Here is a 22,364-nt window from a genome sequence, read left to right on the forward strand (position 1 = left end):
TCTGACGGCAGGTAGTTTATTCCCTCACCTGCCTCGGGATCAAGGTGTGGGAGTCCATCATTACATTTGCGCGCGAGTTAAAGGAATGCACACATGTTCTAAAATATATTTGCTGCTAACCTTTCCATTTTGTCAAATAGCAAACTCCCTCTTCCTCTCCCTCCCTCCCTCCCTCTCTCTCTCTCTCCATCTCTCTCGCACACACACTCTGTTACTTTTGAGCTCTACCCCCCCATCTTTTAGTCAATTCCTTGCTTCTGGAGCGAGTTGACTGTTCCGACACCGTTGGCACTCACGGGCTGGGTCACTATAATCGCTGTCTGATAGGGGCAAGGACAATAGGCTACATACATTCCTAAATGTCATGACAATTATCAGTTTGACTTTTCTCTCAAGAAAAACCGACGCACTGACATCCTAAATAAGGAGAAAATCTCAGACCATCCAATTGAGTTGGAGATTATAGATTCATTTTTGAACTGAAGGTAAGATGACACGATTCTTGTAAAACCAATACTTTTCATTTGTTTATGAAAATAGGCTATTTTACTTGGGTGCAAAGAAATGTGGGTATTTTTTGTTGATGCTAGAACACTATTATGTAAAGGAAAGTTGAGTTGAGTAATCTATTTTCAACAATGCAGTCCGAATTGGGTAGATCATTTCTAATGCTCCGGATACATACAATTGTGTTAATTTTCCTGTGGTGTAACGTTTTGGTTTACACTACATACAACCTGCTGCGCCGTTCGTTCCGCGGCGTGCCTCCTGCATCAGACACTCAAACAAATATGATGTATTATGATCGAGAATGCTCTGTCAGTTATGTTCAATAGATGGCGCCACGGAGCGGTGTAGAATTTATGAACGTTGTGTCTTTAGTATTATAGATAATTATAAGGACCTTGGGCGCTCACCCCGTTCACCCTCAAGTCCATTGGACTCAGATCGAAGTTTATTTTTTCCCCATTCCCCAGAGCGTTCTTTTTTTTTTTTTTTAAATCTCTCCTTTCGGCGCACTCTGATTGTGGTATTTATAAGTATTTATAGCTGGGATTTTTATGCCCTACCGGCATCATCATTTTGAGAGAATAATTGCAGTCAAACGTGCCAATCAAGTCAGCCCGCTATGGTGCTACCCTGTAACTCCGTGGACCTTTAAGAGACTGCTGCCCTCTGTCTTTAACCCACGGTTGGAAATGTTTTTGATGTTTTTTAGATGGTCTTCTGATGGATTTTGGATGATTTTGTGGGATGGCATTATAATTGTTGTTGTTGTTTCATTGAATTATCTCTGTGTGCTGGTGTCTGGTCTACATGTGCGTGACCATGTACCAGTCTGTGTATGTGGCATTAGCAACAGGTGGTGATTTCTTGTCTGAGCTCATTCTGTCTCACGTTGATGACATCATGTCCAGCTGTATGGTTTAATGCCACATGGCCTACCACATATAAGGGCCCCATTTATACCAAGCCATTTAACTCTGAGTCACTGTGGATACAAGGACGCATCTCAAAGGAGGAGTAGGTCTACACTAATACCAATGGTTTGACACTATGTCATGTCAAATGAATTGACTGCCTCTCTGTATCTGTTGTCAGCCAGTCTGGTCTGTCTGTGTCCCCTTTCACCTTCACCCGTGGGCCACATGGTTATACGTTGGTGGTATATGAAGAGAGGTAGTGAATGCTGTTTAATCTAAGCCATAATTGGACTTGTGGTGTCTGGGGTTTTAGTGAGAGGAAGCCTAGCCTATTGGGTTTTATTGAAAAGGAAGCCTTGCCTATTGGGTTTTATTGAAAAGCAAGCCTTGCCTATTGGGTTTTATTGAAAAGGAAGCCTTGCCTATTGGGTTTTATTGAAAAGCAAGCCTTGCCTATTGGGTTTTATTGAAAAGGAAGCCTTGCCTATTGGGTTTTATTGAAAAGGAAGCCTTGCCTATTGGGTTTTATTGAAAAGGAAGCCTTGCCTATTGGGTTTTATTGAAAAGGAAGCCTTGCCTATTGGGTTTTATTGAAAAGGAAGCCTTGCCTATTGGGTTTTATTGAAAAGCAAGCCTTGCCTATTGGGTTAAATTGAAAAGCAAGCCTTGCCTATTGGGTTTTATTGAAAAGGAAGCCTTGCCTATTGGGTTTTATTGAAAAGGAAGCCTTGCCTATTGGGTTTTATTGAAAAGGAAGCCTTGCCTATTGGGTTTTATTGAAAAGGAAGCTTAGCCTATAAGGTTTTCAGTAGGATAACTATACCCTTGCCTTGGTTACAACCATGGTTTTGAAGTCTGTCAATCAAGCCTGTTTTTCATGTGCCACTCTGATATAAATGTGTATTCAGGGTTTTCACAGGGTAGTCCTACAGTTCAGCCAAGAGAAATGTTTACCAGTAGCCTGGGGCCTATGTTCTGTTTAGTTCTGATTTCAGCTAGTTAGGCCTGTGATCTTCTCTACACAGCTCTGTGTTCGTATTGTGTAGTTAGGCCTGGTCTCGGCTGTGTTTAGCTGGTTGCCACATCCAAGCCTGGCGGCAGCAGAAAAGCTGCCAGAGAAATCCTTTTTTAGGGACACCAGTCACCAAATTACAGCTGCAGGCCTAGTTAACTCCACCCGAGTCCCTGTCCCAGACCCGCCTAGTAGGTCCTAGCAGTCAGGACTGGTTGTGTGTGCTAAACGCTTCCCATCTGAAACATTTCAGAACCGTTTGTGCATATATTATGACAACATTTTCTGACGTTTTGTTTTTGTTGCGGCCTTCGGAAAGGGTTTTTTCGTCTGTTTGTGAACACTACATTTCTTCTTGAGGCAAGCCGAAGTTCAGAAGCCGAAGTCTGTGCCGCTTCGTCGGTGATTGGTCAACAGTAGGGATTCTTCAATTATGTGTTTGTTGTCATTCAACGATAGACGACTCATTTTCATGCACATTTTTTTCACTTGAGAAATACTCCACCAAACATCCTAGTTAGATGTAAAATTGCGTGGCTAAGATTTTCTCAGCAAAAAATGTCAAAATTAATGACAGATTTCTTGAGTTATATTAGATGAATTCAGACTATTTTGAGGAAGTGTATAATGGCTACGGCATCTCAAGATGGACAAACAGTACTATTGACACTTTTTTCTTGTTTTTCAAGCGAAGGTTTTTTGAGGGTGTATGGGAACACAGTGGTGGTGGCATGGAAGGGGGGCACCGCGTGAGGAAATGAGAGGAGTGGGGACCGGAAAGAGAGAAAAAAGAAGCGTTGAGAAAGAGAACAGAGGGCAATTTAAAAGTGCTGCCAAACAGCCCAACGTTAACCCTGATGAAGCTTTTCATGCCAACTCAGCATGCTGTGTCTCACGCCCTGCCTCCTCCATATGATATTAATAGGCTGTGAGTGTTGACGTGGCCAGAGCCAATACACCATTATTCCACTTCTAGCAGTCAGCTGTTGGCAACCCCTCCTGCCCCACCTTGCCTTGCAGGACTGCCAGTACGATGAATGGAGGAGAGGTTGATTGGTTCATAATGTGCACGTTGAACTTCCTGACACAGTTATCTGACACAGTTATCTGCAGGGTAGCCTAGTGGTTAGAGTGTTGGACTAATAACCAAAAGGTTGCAAGTTCAAATCTCTGAGCTGACAAGGTACAAATCTGTCGTTCTTCCCCTGAACAGGCAGTTAACCCACTGTTCCTAGGCCGTCATTGAAAATAAGAATTTGTTCTTAACTGACTTGCCTGGTTAAATAAAGGTAAAAAAAAAAAAATCCTGGTATTGGAGACCTACAGGGTGTGCGTGTGCAGGTTGTTGTTACAGCCGAGCACTTACACACCTGATTCAATCAGTTAAGATGTTAGTTAAATCTCGTGTGTGTTTTTCTATACATGCCATTTGTTGCGGAGATCCAGCTATACTCTATGCCCTAATCTCAAATGAATTAGCAAGGCACTGTATCTTGTTGGGGGAATGTCTGAAAAGCTTTGATTCTGGAGGGAATTTAACGAGGTCTCTCTTTAGCTTCAGTCAGCAGATGATGTGTGGTACTCCCTCTTTCTAGCCTCTCTGTAGTGGGGGTGCGTTGGTTTTATGTCGAGAGTGGTTGTCAGAGTGGTTGTCATGTGGGAATCTCACTGACTGGGAAGCCATTGTGGTGGATGGGAGTGTTGACATGCAACACTTGCTTGATGGATTGTTCATATAGGAAATGTAAAGATACGTGTAGACTGGGTTGTGTTTGGTGTGTGGGAAACTTAAACATCCAATGACCATGCTGGAGACATGCGATACTCAAAGCTATCACTGGCTTCCTTTTTGTCTCAGATGTTAGTCCTTGCCCTTTTCCCTCTCTATCGCTCCGGTCCTCTACTCCCCCCCCCCTCTCTCTGTCTCTCTGTCTCTGTCCTATTTCCCCCCCTCTCTCTCTTTCTCTGTTCGATCCCCCCCCTGCTCTCTCTCTCTTTCTCTCTCTCTCTGTCCTCTTTTCCCTCTCTCGATCTCTCTGTCTCTGCCCCCCCTCTCTCCGTCTCTGTCCTATTCCCCCCTCTCTCTCTCTGTCCTCTTTTCCTTTCTCTCCCTCTCTCTTTCTCTCTCTCTCTCTGTCCTCTTTTCCTTCTCTCTCTCTTTCTCTCTCTCTGTCCTCTTTTCCCTCTCTCGATCTCTCTGTCTCTGCCCCCCCTCTCTCTCTCTCTGTCCTCTTTTCCTTCTCTCTCTCTCTCTTTCTCTCTCTCTCTGTCCTCTTTTCCTTCTCTCTCTCTTTCTCTCTCTCTGTCCTCTTTTCCCTCTCTCTCTTTCTCTCTCTCTCTGTCCTCTTTTCCTTCTCTCTCTCTCTCTCTCTCTCTCTCTCTCTGTCCTCTTTTCCTTCTCTCTCTCTTTCTCTCTCTCTGTCCTCTTTTCCTTCTCTCTCTCTTTCTCTCTCTCTGTCCTCTTTTCATTCTCTCTCTCTTTCTCTCTCTCTTTCTCTGTCCTCTTTTCCCTCTCTCTCTCTTTCTCTCTCTCTCTCTCTCTGTCCTCTTCCTTCCTCTCTCTTTCTTTCTCTCTCTCTCTGTCCTCTTTTCCTTCTCTCTCTCTTTCTCTCTCTCTCTCTGTCCTCTTTTTCTTCTCTCTCTTTCTCTCTCTCTGTCCTCTTTTCCTTCTTTCTCTCTCTCTGTCCTCTTTTCCTTCTCTCTCTCTTTCTCTCTCTTTGTCCTCTTTTCCTTCTCTCTCTCTTTCTCTCTCTCTGTCCTCTTTTCATTCTCTCTCTCTTTCTCTCTCTCTCTCTCTGTCCTCTTTTCCCTCTCTCTCTCTTTCTCTCTCTCTCTGTCCTCTTTTCCTTCTCTCTCTCTTTCTTTCTCTCTCTCTCTGTCCTCTTTTCCTTCTCTCTCTCTTTCTCTCTCTCTGTCCTCTTTTTCTTCTCTCTCTCTTTCTCTCTCTCTGTCCTCTTTTCCTTCTCTCTCTCTTTCTCTCTCTCTCTCTGTCCTCTTTTCCTTCTCTCTATCTTTCTCTCTCTCTGTCCTCTTTTCCTTCTCTCTCTCTTTCTCTCTCTCTCTGTCCTCTTTTCCTTCTCTCTCTCTTTCTCTCTCTCTGTCCTCTTTTCCTTCTCTCTCTCTTTCTCTCTCTCTGTCCTCTTTTCCTTCTCTCTCTCTTTCTCTCTCTCTGTCTCTGTCTTTTCCTTCTCTCTCTCTTTCTCTCTCTCTCTGTCCTCTTTTCCTTCTCTCTCTCTCTCTGTCCTCTTTTCCTTCTCTCTCTCTTTCTCTCTCTCTGTCCTCTTTTCCTTCTCTCTCTCTTTCTCTCTCTCTCTGTCCTCTTTTCCTTCTCTCTCTCTTTCTCTCTCTCTCTGTCCTCTTTTCCTCCTCTCTCTCTTTCTCTCTCTCTCTGTCCTCTTTTCTTTCTCTCTCTCTCTCTCTCTCTCTGTCCTCTTTCCCTCTCTCAATCTCTCTGTCTCTGCCCCCCTCTCTCCCTGTCTCTGTCCTATTTCCCACTTCTCTGTCTCTCTGTCTCTATCCTCTTTTCCCTTTCTATCAATTCAATTCAAGGGGCTTTATTGGCATGGAAAACATGTTTACATTGCTAAAGCAAGTGAAAGTTCCAAAAGAATCAAGACAGTTCAAATGTCATATTATGTCTATATACAGTGTTGTAAAAAAGAGAAAATAAATAAACTCTCTCTCTCTCTCTCTGTCCTCCTTTCCCTCTCTGTCTCTGTCTCCATTTTCACTCATTTCTGTCTTCTCACCATGATTGTTGTAATAAAACAAATGATAGGCGAGCAGAGCAGAGAGGAGAGAAAAATAAAATGAGAGAAGGAGAGACAGACAGACAGACAGACAGACAGACAGACAGACAGACAGACAGACAGACAGACAGACAGACAGACAGAGAGTAGAAGTATAGAGTGGGGTGGAGGGAAGTCCCCCACTAGTGTCTAGGGCATATGGGTTTGTACCTGTTAGAATCAAACAAACAACCTCAGACACAGAACACAAAATGTAGACATAACCATGATGATAGACACTTGGACAAGGAGGGGAATTCCAGAGAGAGAGAGAGACAGACAGACAGACACACAGACAGAGAGAGAGAGAGAGAGAGAGAGAGAGAGAGAGAGAGAGAGAGAGAGAGAGAGAGAGAGAGAGAGAGAGAAAGTGTATATAAGGGTTACTGGGTTAGAGAATCCCAGTAAAAAGGATCCCAGACAATCCAGAGACATAAACACCCAGGAAACAGCTAATGCTTTTCCATGATGCAGACTGGCCAGGATCCTGGATGTCAAAAAACCCAACTCTGCAGTCTGGTCAAATTGGTAAAAATAGCAGCCAAATTATACCATACTGCTGAATGAAACATGGCTGGCTTGGCCTGGACATGTAGAGGGCCGGTAGACTGACAGAAACTTAGATACCCAGCAGGCATCATTCAGCTCCCATTAAGATGATCTTACTATAGGAAAAGTGGGAACTGAATGAAGATAGGGAAGGGGATACCTAGTCACACAACTGAATGCATTCAACTGAAATGTGTGTGTCCGTGTACTATGGATCATTTAGCTATTTGATTTAGAATTTTAGGACCCCTTTATGGTATCCCCCCAAAAATTTGACAAAATATTTGATCAAATATTTAATTAGGCTTGTACTACTATAGCCAATAGAAATACATTGTATAACAAATTCATAAATGGCACAAAAAAAAGACAGTCAAAAAATAAATCCTAAGGAATAAGGTTTTGAAGTGTCTGTCCTTTATCTAGGAGATATAAGAAAGCCCATTCAATATTTTTGTTTTTTTTGGACACATACTGTATTTAAGGTCTTATCTCCATTCTTCCATGTGTTCGTATGGGTTACCTTCAGACCAGTCCCATGCCACATGTAGGGGTCATAGAGCAAAACAGAGAACGCCATCGTGTTCGTTAGGGTCTCTCCTTTGCATAGAGTGGTCATAATAGTTTGCCAAACCGTCTGACGCTTCAGACGTTTTCGTGAGAAGAACGATTTTTGGGATGTCTCATGGTCTGACAAACACCGCTGTGGCTCGGCCACCTTCCAACGCAGACGGGTCTCATGGTCTGACAAACACCGCTGTGGCTCGGCCACCTTCCAACGCAGACGGGTCTCATGGTCTGACAAACACCGCTGTGGCTCGGCCACCTTCCAACGCAGACGGGTCTCATGGTCTGACAAACACCGCTGTGGCTCGGCCACCTTCCAACGCAGACGGGTCTCATGGTCTGACAAACACCGCTGTGGCTCGGCCACCTTCCAACGCAGATGGGGAAGGCCGACATTGGTGGATGCTGTGGATTGAGACACAGACCATACAGAACACAGATATCTCTAGCTTAAACTAGCTTTTATTTTTCTCATGTTACTTAAACTGACGGGCGGGTGCGTCAATAGATTCTTTAGGATGAATTGACATCTTCAGCACCAGGGGAGCAGTTGTTGTTGGAGGTTAACTGAGTCTTTCTGGGTAAATCTCTAAGAACTTCCCACACCTGGATTGTGCAACATTTTCCCATTATTCTGTTCAAAATTCTTCAAGATCTGTCAAATTGGTTGTTGATCATTCCTAGAGAACCATTTTCAGGTCTTGGGAGAGATTTTAAAGTAGATTTATGTCAAAACTTTAACTCGGCAACTCAGGAACATTCACTGTCTTCTTGGTAAGCAACTCCAGTGTAGATTTGACCCTGTGCTTTAGGTTATTGTCCTGCTGAAAGGTGAATTCATCTCCCAGTGTCTGGTGGAAAGCAGACTGAACCAGGTTTTCCTCTAGGATTTTGCCTGTGCTTAGCTCCACACCATTTCTTTTTTATCCTGAACTCCCTAGTCCTTATCGATTACAAGTATACCGATAACATGATGCAGCCACCTCCATGCTTGTAAAGCAGTTTCCTTCCTCCCTGAGTCCATGCAACACATTATGTGACTTGTTATGCACAGTTTTACTCCTGAACTCATGTAGGCTTGTCATAAGTAAGGAATTGAATACTTATTGACTCAAGACATTTCAGCTTTTCATTTTTTATTAATTAGTAAAAATGTCTAAAAACACATGTCAAGTTGTGTCTAAAGGCGAAGTCAGGTGCAGGAGAGCAGAGTGGGATAAATGAAGCACCACTTTATTCAAGTTCCAAACCGGGAGCACAACAAAACAAACACACTCAAAAACACAGAACAATAAAGTATAAGCGCTAAAGAACATCGCATGACATGAAAACAATACACACAAAGCATGATGGGAAACAGAGGGATAAATACAGGTAGATTGGTTGGGGAAATGAAAACCAGGTGTGTATGAAAACCAGACAAGACAAATGGATATACGAAAACCAGGTGTGTATGAAAACCAGACAAGACAAATGGATATATGAAAACCAGGTGTGTATGAAAACAAGACAAATGGATATATGAAAACCAGGTGTGTATGAAAACAAGACAAATGGATATATGAAAACCAGGTGTGTATGAAAACAAGACAAATGGATATATGAAAACCAGGTTTGTATGAAAACCAGACAAGACAAATGGATATATGAAAACCAGGTTTGTATGAAAACCAGACAAGACAAATGGATATATGAAAACCAGGTGTGTATGAAAACAAGACAAATGGATATATGAAAACCAGGTGTGTATGAAAACAAGACAAATGGATATATGAAAACCAGGTGTGTATGAAAACCAGACAAGACAAATGGATATATGAAAACCAGGTGTGTATGAAAACCAGACAAGACAAATGGATATATGAAAACCAGGTGTGTATGAAAACAAGACAAGACAAATGGATATATGAAAACCAGGTGTGTATGAAAACCAGACAAGACAAACGTCACCCCGCTCCTCCGCTCTCTCCACTGGCTTCCAGTTGAAGCTCGCATCCGCTACAAGACCATGGTGCTTGCTTACGGAGCTGTGAGGGGAACGGCACCTCAGTACCTCCAGGCTCTGATCAGGCCCTACACCCAAACAAGGGCACTGCGTTCATCCACCTCTGGCCTGCTCGCCTCCCTACCACTGAGGAAGTACAGTTCCCGCTCAGCCCAGTCAAAACTGTTCGCTGCTCTGGCTCCCCAATGGTGGAACACACTCCCTCACGACGCCAGGACAGCGGAGTCAAACCACCTTCCGGAGACACCTGAAACCCCACCTCTTTAAGGAATACCTAGGATAGGATAAAGTAATCCTTCTCACCCCCCCCCCCCTTAAAAGATTTAGATGCACTATTGTAAAGTGGCTGTTCCACTGGATGTCATAAGGTGAATGCACCAATTTGTAAGTCGCTCTGGATAAGAGCGTCTGCTAAATGACTTAAATGTAAATGTAAATGTAAAAATGGATATATGAAAACCAGGTGTGTATGAAAACCAGACAAATGGATATATGAAAACCAGGTGTGTATGAAAACAAGACAAATGGATATATGAAAACCAGGTGTGTGTGAAAACCAGACAAATGGATATATGAAAACCAGGTGTGTATGAAAACCAGACAAATGAAGATGTGAAAAATGGAGTGGCGATGGCTAGAATGCCGGTGACGTCGACCGCCGCCCGAACAAGGAGAGGAGCCGACTTCGACGGAAGTCATGGCAACATAATACATTATGGGATATTGTTTGTAGGGCAGTGACCAAACATATACATTTAATCCATTTTAAATTAATACAAAAAATGTTGAAGTCATTCGGAAAGTATTCAGACTACTTGAGTTTTTCCACATTTTGTTACGTTACAGCCTTATTCTAAAATATATTCTAATATTTGTTTCCCTCATCAATCTACACACAATACCTATTATTGACAAAGCAAAAACATTAAACAATTTTTTTTTACCTCATTAATAAAAATTGAAAAGCTGAAATATCACATTTACATAAGTATTCAGATCCTTTACTCAGCCTCAAGTCTTCTTGGGTATGACGCTACAAGCTTGGCACACCTGTATTTGGTGAGTTTCTCCCATTCTTCTCTGTATATCCTTTCAAGCTCTGTCAGGTTGGATGTGGAGCTTCGCTGCAGTTATTTCCAGGTCTCTCCAGAGATGTTTGATCAGGTTCAAGCGCTCTAGAGCAGTTTTTATTCAAGGATCTCTCTGTACTTGGCTCCGTTCATCTTTCCCTTGATCCTGACTAGTCTCCCAGTCCCTGCTGCTGAAAAACATCCCCACAGCATGACGCTGCCACCACCATGCTTCATCATTGGGATGGTGCCAGGTTTCCTCCAGACGTGACGCTTGGCATTCAGGCCAAAGATTTCAATCTAGGTTTCATCAGACCATAGAATCATGGTCTGATAGTCCTTTAGGTGCCTTTTGGCAAACTCTAAGCGGGCTGTCGTGCCTTTTCGTGAGGAGTGGCTTCCGTCTGACCACTACCATAAGGGCCTGATTGGTTGAGTGCTGCAGAGATGGTTGTTCTTCTGTCAGGTTCTCCCATCTCTACAGAGGAACTCTGTAGCTCTGTCAGAGTGACCATCGACTTCTTGGGTACCTCCCTGACCAAGGCACTTTTCTCCTGGGTGCTCAGTTTGGTGAAGTCTTTAGTTTGAGGCACTGTGAGTTCCTCGACTTCACTCTAAGCATTATCATGTCTTTTAAATTCTTCTTGAAAGGCAAGTGCATTTCCGGCGTGGCTGGAAACGGCAAGCACAGGTTAGAGAGACTGGAAGAGCTTGAACAGCATGTCCCGAGGGTTGGGTTCGGTGATGGGGAGGCACTCGCGTGTATATAAACACACACGCACATATGAACCTGACTGGGTAACCAGGACATCTGGTGCCACTCTTTTTAGCACACTCTCCTGCTCTCTCGTTTTCCATCTCTCCATCTTTCTGCCTCTCTTCAGCTCCAATTCTGTATCGCTTTCTCTCCATTTATCCTTTTCTACTGCTGTCGACTGGGGTGATGGCAGGAAGTAGCTTCTACTGCTGTCAACTGGGGTGATGGCAGGAAGTAGCTTCTACTGCTGTCAACTGGGGTGATGGCAGGAAGTAGCTTCTACTGCTGTCGACTGGGGTGATGGCAGGAAGTAGATTCTACTGCTGTAGACTGGGGTGATGGCAGGAAGTAGCTTCTACTGCTGTAGACTAGGGTGATGGCAGGGTGGGTGGGTAACATTCCTGGTTAGCTCAACTAGCAGCAGGAGGAGTATGTGTGCTCAGCAATGACATCATGGAGCCTGGCTCTGCACCCACAGATACATTCAGTAACACACACACACACACACACACACACACACACACACACACACACACACACACACACACACACACACACACACACACACACACACTGCTGTTTTCCTGACTGGATGAATGGACGAAGTGTTTGACTCCGGAGTTCATGGTTCCACATTTTCCTCCATTTGGGCTGTAGAGCATTTATTTGGTCAGACGCACCCCTTCTGTATTTGGGGGGGGTTGGTCAGAGGGAAACATACTGTGACACACTCTGTCCCAAAGGCTAAGGATGATCTTTCTCACAAGTCATCCTGTCCATCTTCTCAATATGGATTTATTTATTGGCAGGTGCAACTGACTGCTTAGGCTTTCTCCACCCTTCCTCCTCCTCATACTTCATCCACCCTTCCTCCTCCTCCTACTTTCTCCACCCTTCCTCCTCCTCCTCCTACTTTCTTACCAGACTTTTTGATGGGTTTATGCTGGCTTGATTTTTATTTTCCTCTCCTCCCTCTCTTCTCTGCAGGTGTGGTTGTTAGGAGCACACCCTGTCTGGGTCAGCCACCCATAGCAGCCAGGGCAAGCTGCAGTGCCAGTATAGCCAGTGGAGTGTATTTAGGTGTGACCGAATCACAGTGCAGGGTAGGCGGAGCAGCGCGTTGCTTTCTGACAGCCAAGTAGCCATCTGCCCTCACTACCAGGACAATAAAGAGAGACGCCACACTCACAGGACAGCAACGGGATTTAATTTATTTACTTAGATATTGGATGGCACTGTAATAACAATGTCGTCATGTCTTGACGACATATGAGAAACTGGTCTCTTACTGTACCACAGTGTATGTAATATGTACAGCACCAGTCCATTTTCTTCTTCTGTTGCCTACATTGTAGAATAATAGTGAAGACATCAAAACTATTAAATAACACATATGGAATCATGTAGTAACCAAAAAAGTGTTACACATATCAAAATATATTTCATATTTTAGAATCTTCAAAGTAGCCATCATCACAATATTTCTCTCTTTTTATAGTGTCACGGTTTTCATGTGGTGAAGGAGAGTCGGACCAAACTGCAGCGTGTCGATTGCGATCCATGTTTATTTAAACAAACGTAAACACAACTACACACGAACACTACAAAACAATAAACGAAACGAAAACAGCCTATACTTGTGTCAACTAACATCAAACAAGAACATCAAGACACTCAGGACAATCACCCACAATACAACCAAAGAATATGGCTGCCTAAATATGGTTCCCAATCAGAGACAACGATAAACACCTGCCTCTGATTGAGAACCACTTCAGACAGCCATAGACTAACCTAGAACACCACACTAAGCTACAATCCCACTATCTACACACCACATACAAAAACCCATGTCACACCCTGGCCTGACCAAATACATGAAGAAAAACAAAATACTACGACCAGGGCGTGACAGAACCCCCCCCCCCCTAAGGTGCGGACTCCCGAATGCACCTCAAATCAATAGGGAGGGTCCGGGTGGGCGTCTGTGCATGGTGGCGGCTCTGGCGCGGGACGTGGACCCCACTTCACAATTGTCTTAGTCCGCCTTATTGTCCGCCTCCATGGCTTTCTCACCATGGCCACCCTTATCAATGACCCCACTGGACACAGGGACAGCTCTGGACAGAGGGGCAGAAGCTCGGGACAGAGGGGCAGAAGCTCGGGACAGAGGGCCAGAAGCTCTGGACAGGCAGGAGACTCCGGCAGCAGCGCCGGACAGGCGGGAGACTCCGGCAGCAGCGCCGGACAGGCGGGAGACTCCGGCAGCAGCGCCGGACAGGCGGGAGACTCCGGCAGCAGCGCCGGACAGGCGGGAGACTCCGGCAGCAGCGCCGGACAGGCGGGACCACCTGCTGGGAGGAGACAGAGAGACAGCCTGGTGCGTGGGGCTGCCACAGGAACCACCAGGCTGGGGAGACCTTCAGGAGGCTTGGTGTTAGGAGGAGCCTGAAGGACCGGGCTGTGGGGGAGCACTGGAGCTCTGGTGAGCAACCTTGGCACCACTTCCCCAGGCTGGACAACTACTCTAGCCCGGACCCTCCAGAGCGCAGGCACAGGTTGAACCGGGCTGTGGGTAAGCACAGGAGATCTAGTGCTTACTACACGCACCTCTCCCTTAGGCTCCACTCCCACATTTGCCCGGCACGAGCGGAGCGCAGGCAGAGGACGCACTGCACCCTCCCAGCGCCCCGGAGACACAGCACGCAGAGCCGGCGCAGGATAACCTGGACCAAAACTGCGTACCGGCGACCAGACCCGCTGAGCAGGCACCGTATGCCCTGACTCAATGCCCACACTCGCATGGCACTTTTGGGGGGCTGCCCTATAGCGCACCGGGCTATGGACACGCACTGGCGACACCGTGCGCTTAACCGCATAACACGGTGCCTGACCAGTAATGCGCTGCTTATAATAAGCACGAGGCGTGAGCTCAGGTCTGCTACCTGGCTTAGTACCACACATCGTCTGTCCCCCAAATTTCTTTTTGGGGGGCTGCCTCTCGTACCTGTCGCACTGCCGTGCTGGCTTCGCCAACATCATTCTCCTGTAGCCCTCCTTGCACTGCTCCATCGAATCCCAGGCGGGCTCCGGCACTCTCCCTGGGTCGACCGCCCACCTGTCTTATCTCCTCCCAAGTTGTGTAGTCCGGATTCTGCTCCCATGTCCCGAAATCCTGACCTCGCTGTTGCTGTTCCTTCTCATGCTGCTGCTTTTGCTGCAGCTGTCGTCGCTGCTGTTTACCACGCCGCTTGGTCCGAGTAGGGTGGGTGATTCTGTCACGGTTTTCATATGGTGAAGGAGAGTCGGACCAAACTGCAGCGTGTATATTGCGATCCATGTTTAATCACACAACGTAAACTCGAATAAACACAAACACTACAAAACAATAAACGAAACGAAAACCGAAAACAGCCTATACTTGTGTCAACTAACATCTAACAAGGACATCAAGACACTCAGGACAATCACCCACAATACAACCAAAGAATATGGCTACCTAAATATGGTTCCCAATCAGAGACAACGATAAACACCTGCCTCTGATTGAGAACCACTTCAGACAGCCATAGACTAACCTAGAACACCACACTAAGCTACAATCCCACTATCTACACACCACATACAAAAACCCATGTCACACCCTGGCCTGACCAAATACATGAAGAAAAACAAAATACTACGACCAGGGCGTGACAGAACCCCCCCCCCCCCTAAGGTGCGGACTCCCGAATGCACCTCAAATCAATAGGGAGGGTCCGGGTGGGCGTCTGTGCATGGTGGCGGCTCTGGCGCGGGACGTGGACCCCACTTCACAATTGTCTTAGTCCGCCTTATTGTCCGCCTCCATGGCTTTCTCACCATGGCCACCCTTATCAATGACCCCACTGGACACAGGGACAGCTCTGGACAGAGGGGCAGAAGCTCGGGACAGAGGGGCAGAAGCTCGGGACAGGCAGGAGACTCCGGCAGCAGCGCCGGACAGGCGGGACCACCTGCAGGGAGGAGACAGAGAGACAGCCTGGTGCGTGGGGCTGCCACAGGAACCACCAGGCTGGGGAGACCTTCAGGAGGCTTGGTGTTAGGAGGAGCCTGAAGGACCGGGCTGTGGGGGAGCACTGGAGCTCTGGTGAGCAACCTTGGCACCACTTCCCCAGGCTGGACAACTACTCTAGCCCGGACCCTCCAGAGCGCAGGCACAGGTTGAACCGGGCTGTGGGTAAGCACAGGAGATCTAGTGCTTACTACACGCACCTCTCCCTTAGGCTCCACTCCCACATTTGCCCGGCACGAGCGGAGCGCAGGCAGAGGACGCACTGCACCCTCCCAGCGCCCCGGAGACACAGCACGCAGAGCCGGCGCAGGATAACCTGGACCAAAACTGCGTACCGGCGACCAGACCCGCTGAGCAGGCACCGTACGCCCTGACTCAATGCCCACACTCGCATGGCACTTTTGGGGGGCTGGCCTATAGCGCACCGGGCTATGGACACGCACTGGCGACACTGTGCGCTTAACCGCATAACACGGTGCCTGACCAGTAATGCGCTGCTTATAATAAGCACGAGGCGTGAGCTCAGGTCTGCTACCTGGCTTAGTACCACACCTCGTCTGTCCCCCCAAATTTTTTTGGGGGGGCTGCCTCTCGTACCTGTCGCACTGCCGTGCTGGCTTCGCCAACATCATTCTCCTGTAGCCCTCCTTGCACTGCTCCATCGAATCCCAGGCGGGCTCCGGCACTCTCCCTGGGTCGACCGCCCACCTGTCTTATCTCCTCCCAAGTTGTGTAGTCCGGATTCTGCTCCCATGTCCCGAAATCCTGACCTCGCTGTTGCTGTTCCTTCTCATGCTGCTGCTTTTGCTGCAGCTGTCGTCACTGCTGTTTACCACGCCGCTTGGTCCGAGTAGGGTGGGTGATTCTGTCACGGTTTTCATATGGTGAAGGAGAGTCGGACCAAACTGCAGCGTGTATATTGCGATCCATGTTTAATCACACAACGTAAACACGAATAAACACAAACACTACAAAACAATAAACGAAACGAAAACAGAAAACAGCCTATACTTGTGTCAACTAACATCTAACAAGGACATCAAGACACTCAGGACAATCACCCACAATACAACCAAAGAATATGGCTACCTAAATATGGTTCCCAATCAGAGACAACGATAAACACCTGCCTCTGATTGAGAACCACTTCAGACAGCCATAGACTAACCTAGAACACCACACTAAGCTACAATCGCACTATCTACACACCACATACAAAAACCCATGTCACACCCTAGCCTGACCAAATACATGAAGAAAAACACAAAATACTACGACCAGGGCGTGACATATAGGTGTGTTTTTAACTCTCTCTCTCTCTGGGTGTTTTTAACTCTCTCTCTCTAGATGTGTTTTTAAATATTCTCTTCAGGTATATTTTTAACTCTCTCTCTCTCTCTCTCTCTCTCTCTCTCTCTAGGTGTGTTTTTAAATATTCTCTTCAGGTATATTTTTAACTCTCTCTCTCTAGGTGTGTTTTTAACTCTCTCTCTCTAGGTGTGTTTTTAAATATTCTCTTCAGGTATATTTTTAACTCTCTCTCTCTCTCTCTCTCTAGGTGTGTTTTTAAATATTCTCTTCAGGTATGTTTTTAACTCTCTCTCTCTCTCTCTAGGAGTGTTTTTAAATATTCTCTTCAGGTATGTTTTTAACTCTCTCTCTCTAGGTGTATTTTTAACTCTCTCTCTCTAGGTGTGTTTTTAATTCTCTCTCTCTTTCTTTCCACAGGTGTGTGTGTATAGTCCCGTGATGTTGGCCCACTCTTCTCTCCTGTTGCTGCTGTGTCTCGCGCGGCTGCCCACCCCCTTGTCGGCCCTGCCCTTTGAGCAGAGGGGATTCTGGGACTTTGCGATGGACAGCGATGTGGGAGGGATGATGTCAATGATGAGAGATGAAGAGGAAGGCTCGGCAATAGAGGAGCTGCCCCCCCCTGATCTGCCCTCGTGCCCCTTCGGGTGCCAGTGCCAACGCAGAGTGGTGCAATGCTCCGATCTGGGTGAGTGTGTGTCTCACCGTAAGCCCGAAGAGGCAGAGAGAGACAGAGAGAGACACAGAGAGGGAGAGAGAGAGAGAGAGAGAGAGAGAGAGAGAGAGAGAGAGAGAGGGGAGAGAGAGAGAGAGACAGAGAGAGAGACAGAGAGAGAGAGAGAGTAGGGAGAGAGAGAGGGTGAGAGAGAGGGAGAGAGAGGGAGAGAGAGAGAGACAGAGAAAGAGAGAGATAGAGAGAGAGGGTGAGAGAGAGGGAGAGAGAGAGGGTGAGAGAGAAGGAGAGAGAGAGGGAGAGAGAGAGGGTGAGAGAGAAGGAGAGAGGGTGAGAGAGAGTGAGAGAGAGGGAGAGAGAGGGAGAGAGAGAGAGACAGCGAGACAGAGAGAGAGAGAGAGACAGAGAGGGTGAGAGAGAGACAGAGAGGGTGAGAGAGAGAGAGAGAGAGGGAGAGAGAGAGAGAGAGAGAGAGAGAGAGAGAGAGAGAGAGAGAGAGAGGGAGAGAGGGAGAGACAGAGAGAGAGGGAGAGAGAGAGAGACAGAGAGAGAGAGAGAGACAGAGAGACAGAGAGAGAGACAGAGAGAGACAGAGAGAGAGAGAGGGTGAGAGAGAGAGAGAGACAGAGAGAGAGAGAGAGAGACAGAGAGAGAGACAGAGAGAGAGACAGAGAGAGAGGGTGAGAGAGAGAGACAGAGAGAGAGAGAGAGAGAGAGAGTAGGGAGAGAGAGACAGAGAGAGAGACAGAGAGAGAGAGTAGGGAGAGAGAGAGAGGGTGAGAGAGAGAGAGAGAGAGAGAGAGAGAGGAGAGAGAGAGAGAGAGAGAGAGAGAGAGAGAGAGAGAGAGAGAGAGAGAGAGAGAACCAGATGAAAGCTCGGTGTGTAATTTCCTTGAGGTCTTTAATGAGCTGTTTCATGGTCTTCTTGACACACACAACAGGATGTTCAACGGAAATCGAGGGAAAGATGAGAGAGATAGAAGCGAAGAGTGTTACTAAAGAATGGATGGAAGCCATGTGTTTGTGTTTATCCTTAGCTTCGGTGGAGAGGATTGGGAAAGATCAGTGTTGTATGTCCAATTTCATTAACACTGAAATAGACAGGAGCTCAAACAAATGACAACGATGATCCTATAGTAGACCAGAGGCGTCATTTTCAATTGATCATGTGTCAAATGATTTAATCCTTCAAATGAACAAGGAACACATACAGATGTAAGATTTTTATTTGATAATCCTGTTCATGGAAAACGTTCACGCAATGCAGGAAATGTAAAACTTGTAGTGTATTTGAGGTTTAAAAAGGCTTCTGGAAAAAAAAGGTTTAATTTCTTTGACATTTTAGACTTGATTTCCCCTTACGAAAAAGGTATCAACCCCTACAAAAATGTCAGTTAATTATAATCCACATCATATTTCACATTTCCTGTTGCTGCATGACTATTTTCCTGCTGTAGCAAACTGGCTCAAATTAAGATCCTACATCTTAACACACGCAAGCACACACATACACATATAAATGTATATAAATACTCAGATTCACAGACCATAATCCTCCATTCTCCTAAATTATAGCCCTCTCAAAGACTTTACAGTCTATGTCCCAACAAAGGCCAATGACAAGCCTGGAAATAAATGCTTATTATCTCAAAATATGAACATTGTAGCTGTATGCACTGTGTTTGTGTGTGTGTATTTTTGTGTGTGCACGCACTGTGCAGTAGGTCTGAGCGTCGTGTATGTTTGTGTAGTATGTCTTTATATTTCTGTATGGGCAAATGTGTTGCTTTTTTGTGTGTATCTATGGTAGTAATCTTCCAGTTAACTATTATATTGCAAATAATAGTCTGTACTTTCTTATTCGCTTTTGTTGAATCATCATGTCATTTTCATCCCACCACCTAACACTATACTTCCTGTCCCAGACTACTGAAGTGAGTAAATGTGGAAGCGTATAATTTGCGAGTTGTCAGTGCTTATTTAGAACAGATGTATTTTGACTGTGGCGTCTGTCTCTGTCTCTGAGTGTGTACCAATCTTCTGCGGAAATCAGTAGTGGGGTTTAGGTGTAGTGGCTAGAGAGGAAGGATTTGGGGGTACAGATTGGAGTTTTGCTGGGGTTTGGGGTTTACATTGGGGTTGGGTTGTTGAGTGGGTGTGGGGTGTTGGTATGGGCTTTTATGGGCTTTTGTTTTGGGCAAAATGGTTGTGACTCCATACTGGAGAGTTGTGTGGCACAGTGGTAACGACTTTGTTTCGGGGCGGTGCTTGGTTTTGCGTTTCGGGGCGGTGCTTGGTTTAGCGTGCTTGGTTTTGCGTTTCGGGGCGGTGCTTGGTTTAGTGCTTGGTTTAGCGTTTCGGGGCGGTGCTTGGTTTAGCGTTTTGGGGCGGTGCTTGGTTTAGCGTTTCGGGGCGGTGCTTGGTTTAGCGTTTCGGGGCGGTGCTTGGTTTTGCGTTTCGGGGCGGTGCTTGGTTTAGCGTTTCGGGGCGGTGCTTGGTTTAGCGTTTCGGGGCGGTGCTTGGTTTAGCGTTTCGGGGCGGTGCTTGGTTTAGCATTTCGGGGGTACATGTTCTGTCAAGGGAGGGGTTTGAGTTGTGTTAAAATGACTAATATTGACAAGAATAGGTTTCTTCAGACACACAGAACATCCTCTATGTTGAGTAGAGACATTGGTAGTGTTCAATGTGTTGCAGTGTGTTGTGTCCTGGTTGTGGTCAGGAGGGTGTAGTACTGTGCTCTGTGTCAGATGTGGTCAGGGTGTGACAGGGGAACAGTAGGTGTTGCTAGGTCCCCAGCAGTAAGAGGGTTGTTGCAACAGTATGATGGTTGCTGGACTGGGTTGCAGGTCGTGATTCATGAGTCATGACCGCAGTAAAATTCAACATGACTGTTGAATCAAGGTAATCTCCTTTTATGCACTCAGAACCATGTGTTGGTAGTATCCAACTCGCTAATGGTCTGGTACTCAATTGTCCTTCCAACCACTCGGATATCAATGCAATAGCCAATCACATCAAACACTTATCATTAACCATATTGTGCTTTTAAAACTCACCTCACTGTGATTGATCAATTTGAGGAAAGAAGTGGGGATAATTAAGTGACCGTATGAGGAACAGCTTGGAGAATTTAGCCAGGACACCGTGGTTAACACCACTACTCTTAAGATATATGCCAGGGGATCTTTAGCGACCACAGAGAGTCAGGACACCGTGGTTAACACCACTACTCTTAAGATAAATGCCAGGGGATCTTTAGCGACCACAGAGAGTCAGGACACCCTTTCAACGTCCCATCTGAAAGACTGCACACTACACAGGGAATATATATATTTTTTAGACCTGAGGAAAGAGTGCCTCCTAATGGCACTCCAACATCACTTCCAGCAGCATCTGGTCTGCCATCTAGGGACCAACCAGGACCAACCCTGCTTAGCTTCAGAAGCAAGCCAGCAGTGGGATGCGGGGTGGTATGCTGCTGGCTGAAATATGTTTCGTTGTGAAAACATGTTACTTTCCATGTTCCCGAAGAGATTTAATTTGGTTTCCCACATTAGGAACTTGGTAGCTGCAGGAACAGGGTTGGGGGGGGCCCATGGTATACAGAGTTTGGGCGGAATAGCACCCGTCGCGCAGCTAGAGCCTGCATTTTCCTCAAAAAAGGGGTTGATGTGTGGAGTTAAATAACCGGGGGAGCCTACCCAAACCAACAGGCGGGAAAGCTTCCATTCGCTATTCCGGTATAGACAATATTACACTGGGAATAGTCTGATGGGTGACAATATGATGATCACTTGACGAGAGAACAGTGTGTGCAAGCCTGAGGCAAGGAACAGAGCTTTTTATCATGCAGCCCATGTATGTTTTGATTTCTAAGACATTGTAAGGTTTGTATAATTAACAACTAAAGTTGCCAAATAACTAAATGTAGCGTAGCGTGGCCTATATCACTTTTACGCTCAATCTATTGCCTTCACATGCGCACTCGGTCCAGAATGGGAGAAATATCCTTTATTTAGTCATGTTCCATTATGTTCTTCTTCCTATAAAATCATATAATATAAAATGACATGGGGCTCATACGCATATATTGTCGGCTAAATGAACGAGCCTATAGCATGGAGCTTAGCCAGATGACATACAGTTAGTTGTAGGCCAACTCCTATTCTGTTAACTGTTAACATATCATGTTTCTTTGGACCTGCCTAAAATAAATCACTGATTTATTCGACTTTATTAGACTTGTTAAAATGGATATGTTCAAAAGGCATATATTAGCAGTTTGTATTTGGAGATGCTAAATGTGTTTATGTTAATTAACGTTACAGTACCTTGAGACCAGCAGTCTTTTGCATGACAATAACCAGCTGACAAAATGTTATGACCCCACAGTCCTAGTCATGATGAGATGTAACCATGGCAGCGGCTTGGTTCTGTTGGCCTGGCCAATCAGACCGTCTGAGAACTGAAACAACTTAACAATGATGGTGTCTCATTAAACTGGTTCACTGAGTTGAATCATGTTTATAAGAAGTTGAATCAGAATCCTTTTGGGGACCAGAATGTACCACGTAGGATGAAAGATCAAAGTAATACAATCATACAATCATAGTCACTGGCTGCAACACACCAGTTTGTCCAACCCACAGTTTAAGATACTCTTCCATTACAATGATATTGTCACTGCCGGAGTTCTTGCGCATGATAGACAATGACATCATGTTCTGGTTTAAAGTTTGGAGTTGAACAGAGAGACCTGTTTTCTTAACGAGGAGCCAATCAGGGCTCTGGTTGTAAGCAGGTGTTTCTCTGCAGTAAATTAACTGTACTCTCATATTGCCAAAGGAATAGTCTCTTTATCATATGTGTGTGTGTGTGTGTGTGTGTGTGTGTGTGTGTGTGTGTGTGTGTGTGTGTGTGTGTGTGTGTGTGTGTGTGTGTCAGGGTTGTGCCCTACTGTGTCGTCCTAATTTACTTGATGTGATCTTGCTGATGGTGTTGCAATCACGTCCTTTGGGACTTAGTGAAATCTAAAACAGCTGGATGACATCTGGTGTCCCCATCTGGGTGTGAGGGTGTGTATGTATGTTTTTGTTCCGTATGTGTATGAATCCCCACTGACACTGTGTGTGTGTGTGTGTGTGTGTGTGTTTGCAG

General features: G+C 45.9%; 1 protein-coding gene across 7 annotated transcripts in view; it reads left to right on the forward strand.

Moving 5' to 3' along the window:
• Positions 1 to 227: 227 nt before the first annotated feature.
• The window catches only part of bgnb (biglycan b), a 28,112-nt gene continuing 5,975 nt past the window's right edge, over positions 228 to 22,364 (forward strand). The window contains exons 1-3 of one of the 7 annotated variants that reach the window (XM_052481796.1): positions 228 to 485; positions 16,647 to 16,671; positions 16,955 to 17,222. In XM_052481796.1, coding sequence (XP_052337756.1) covers positions 16,976 to 17,222 — 247 coding nt within the window. In that variant the 5' untranslated portion in view covers positions 228 to 485; positions 16,647 to 16,671; positions 16,955 to 16,975. Of the gene's footprint in view, positions 486 to 1,046; positions 1,193 to 16,559; positions 16,599 to 16,646; positions 16,672 to 16,723; positions 16,749 to 16,784; positions 16,810 to 16,841; positions 16,867 to 16,954; positions 17,223 to 22,364 lie in introns of those variants that run through there. The other 6 variants (XM_052481798.1, XM_052481795.1, XM_052481799.1 and 3 more) reach the window with 6 other exon arrangements.

Source organism: Oncorhynchus keta, chromosome 27 (assembly GCF_023373465.1).
Source record: "Oncorhynchus keta strain PuntledgeMale-10-30-2019 chromosome 27, Oket_V2, whole genome shotgun sequence".
Classification (NCBI taxonomy): Eukaryota; Metazoa; Chordata; class Actinopteri; order Salmoniformes; family Salmonidae; genus Oncorhynchus; species Oncorhynchus keta.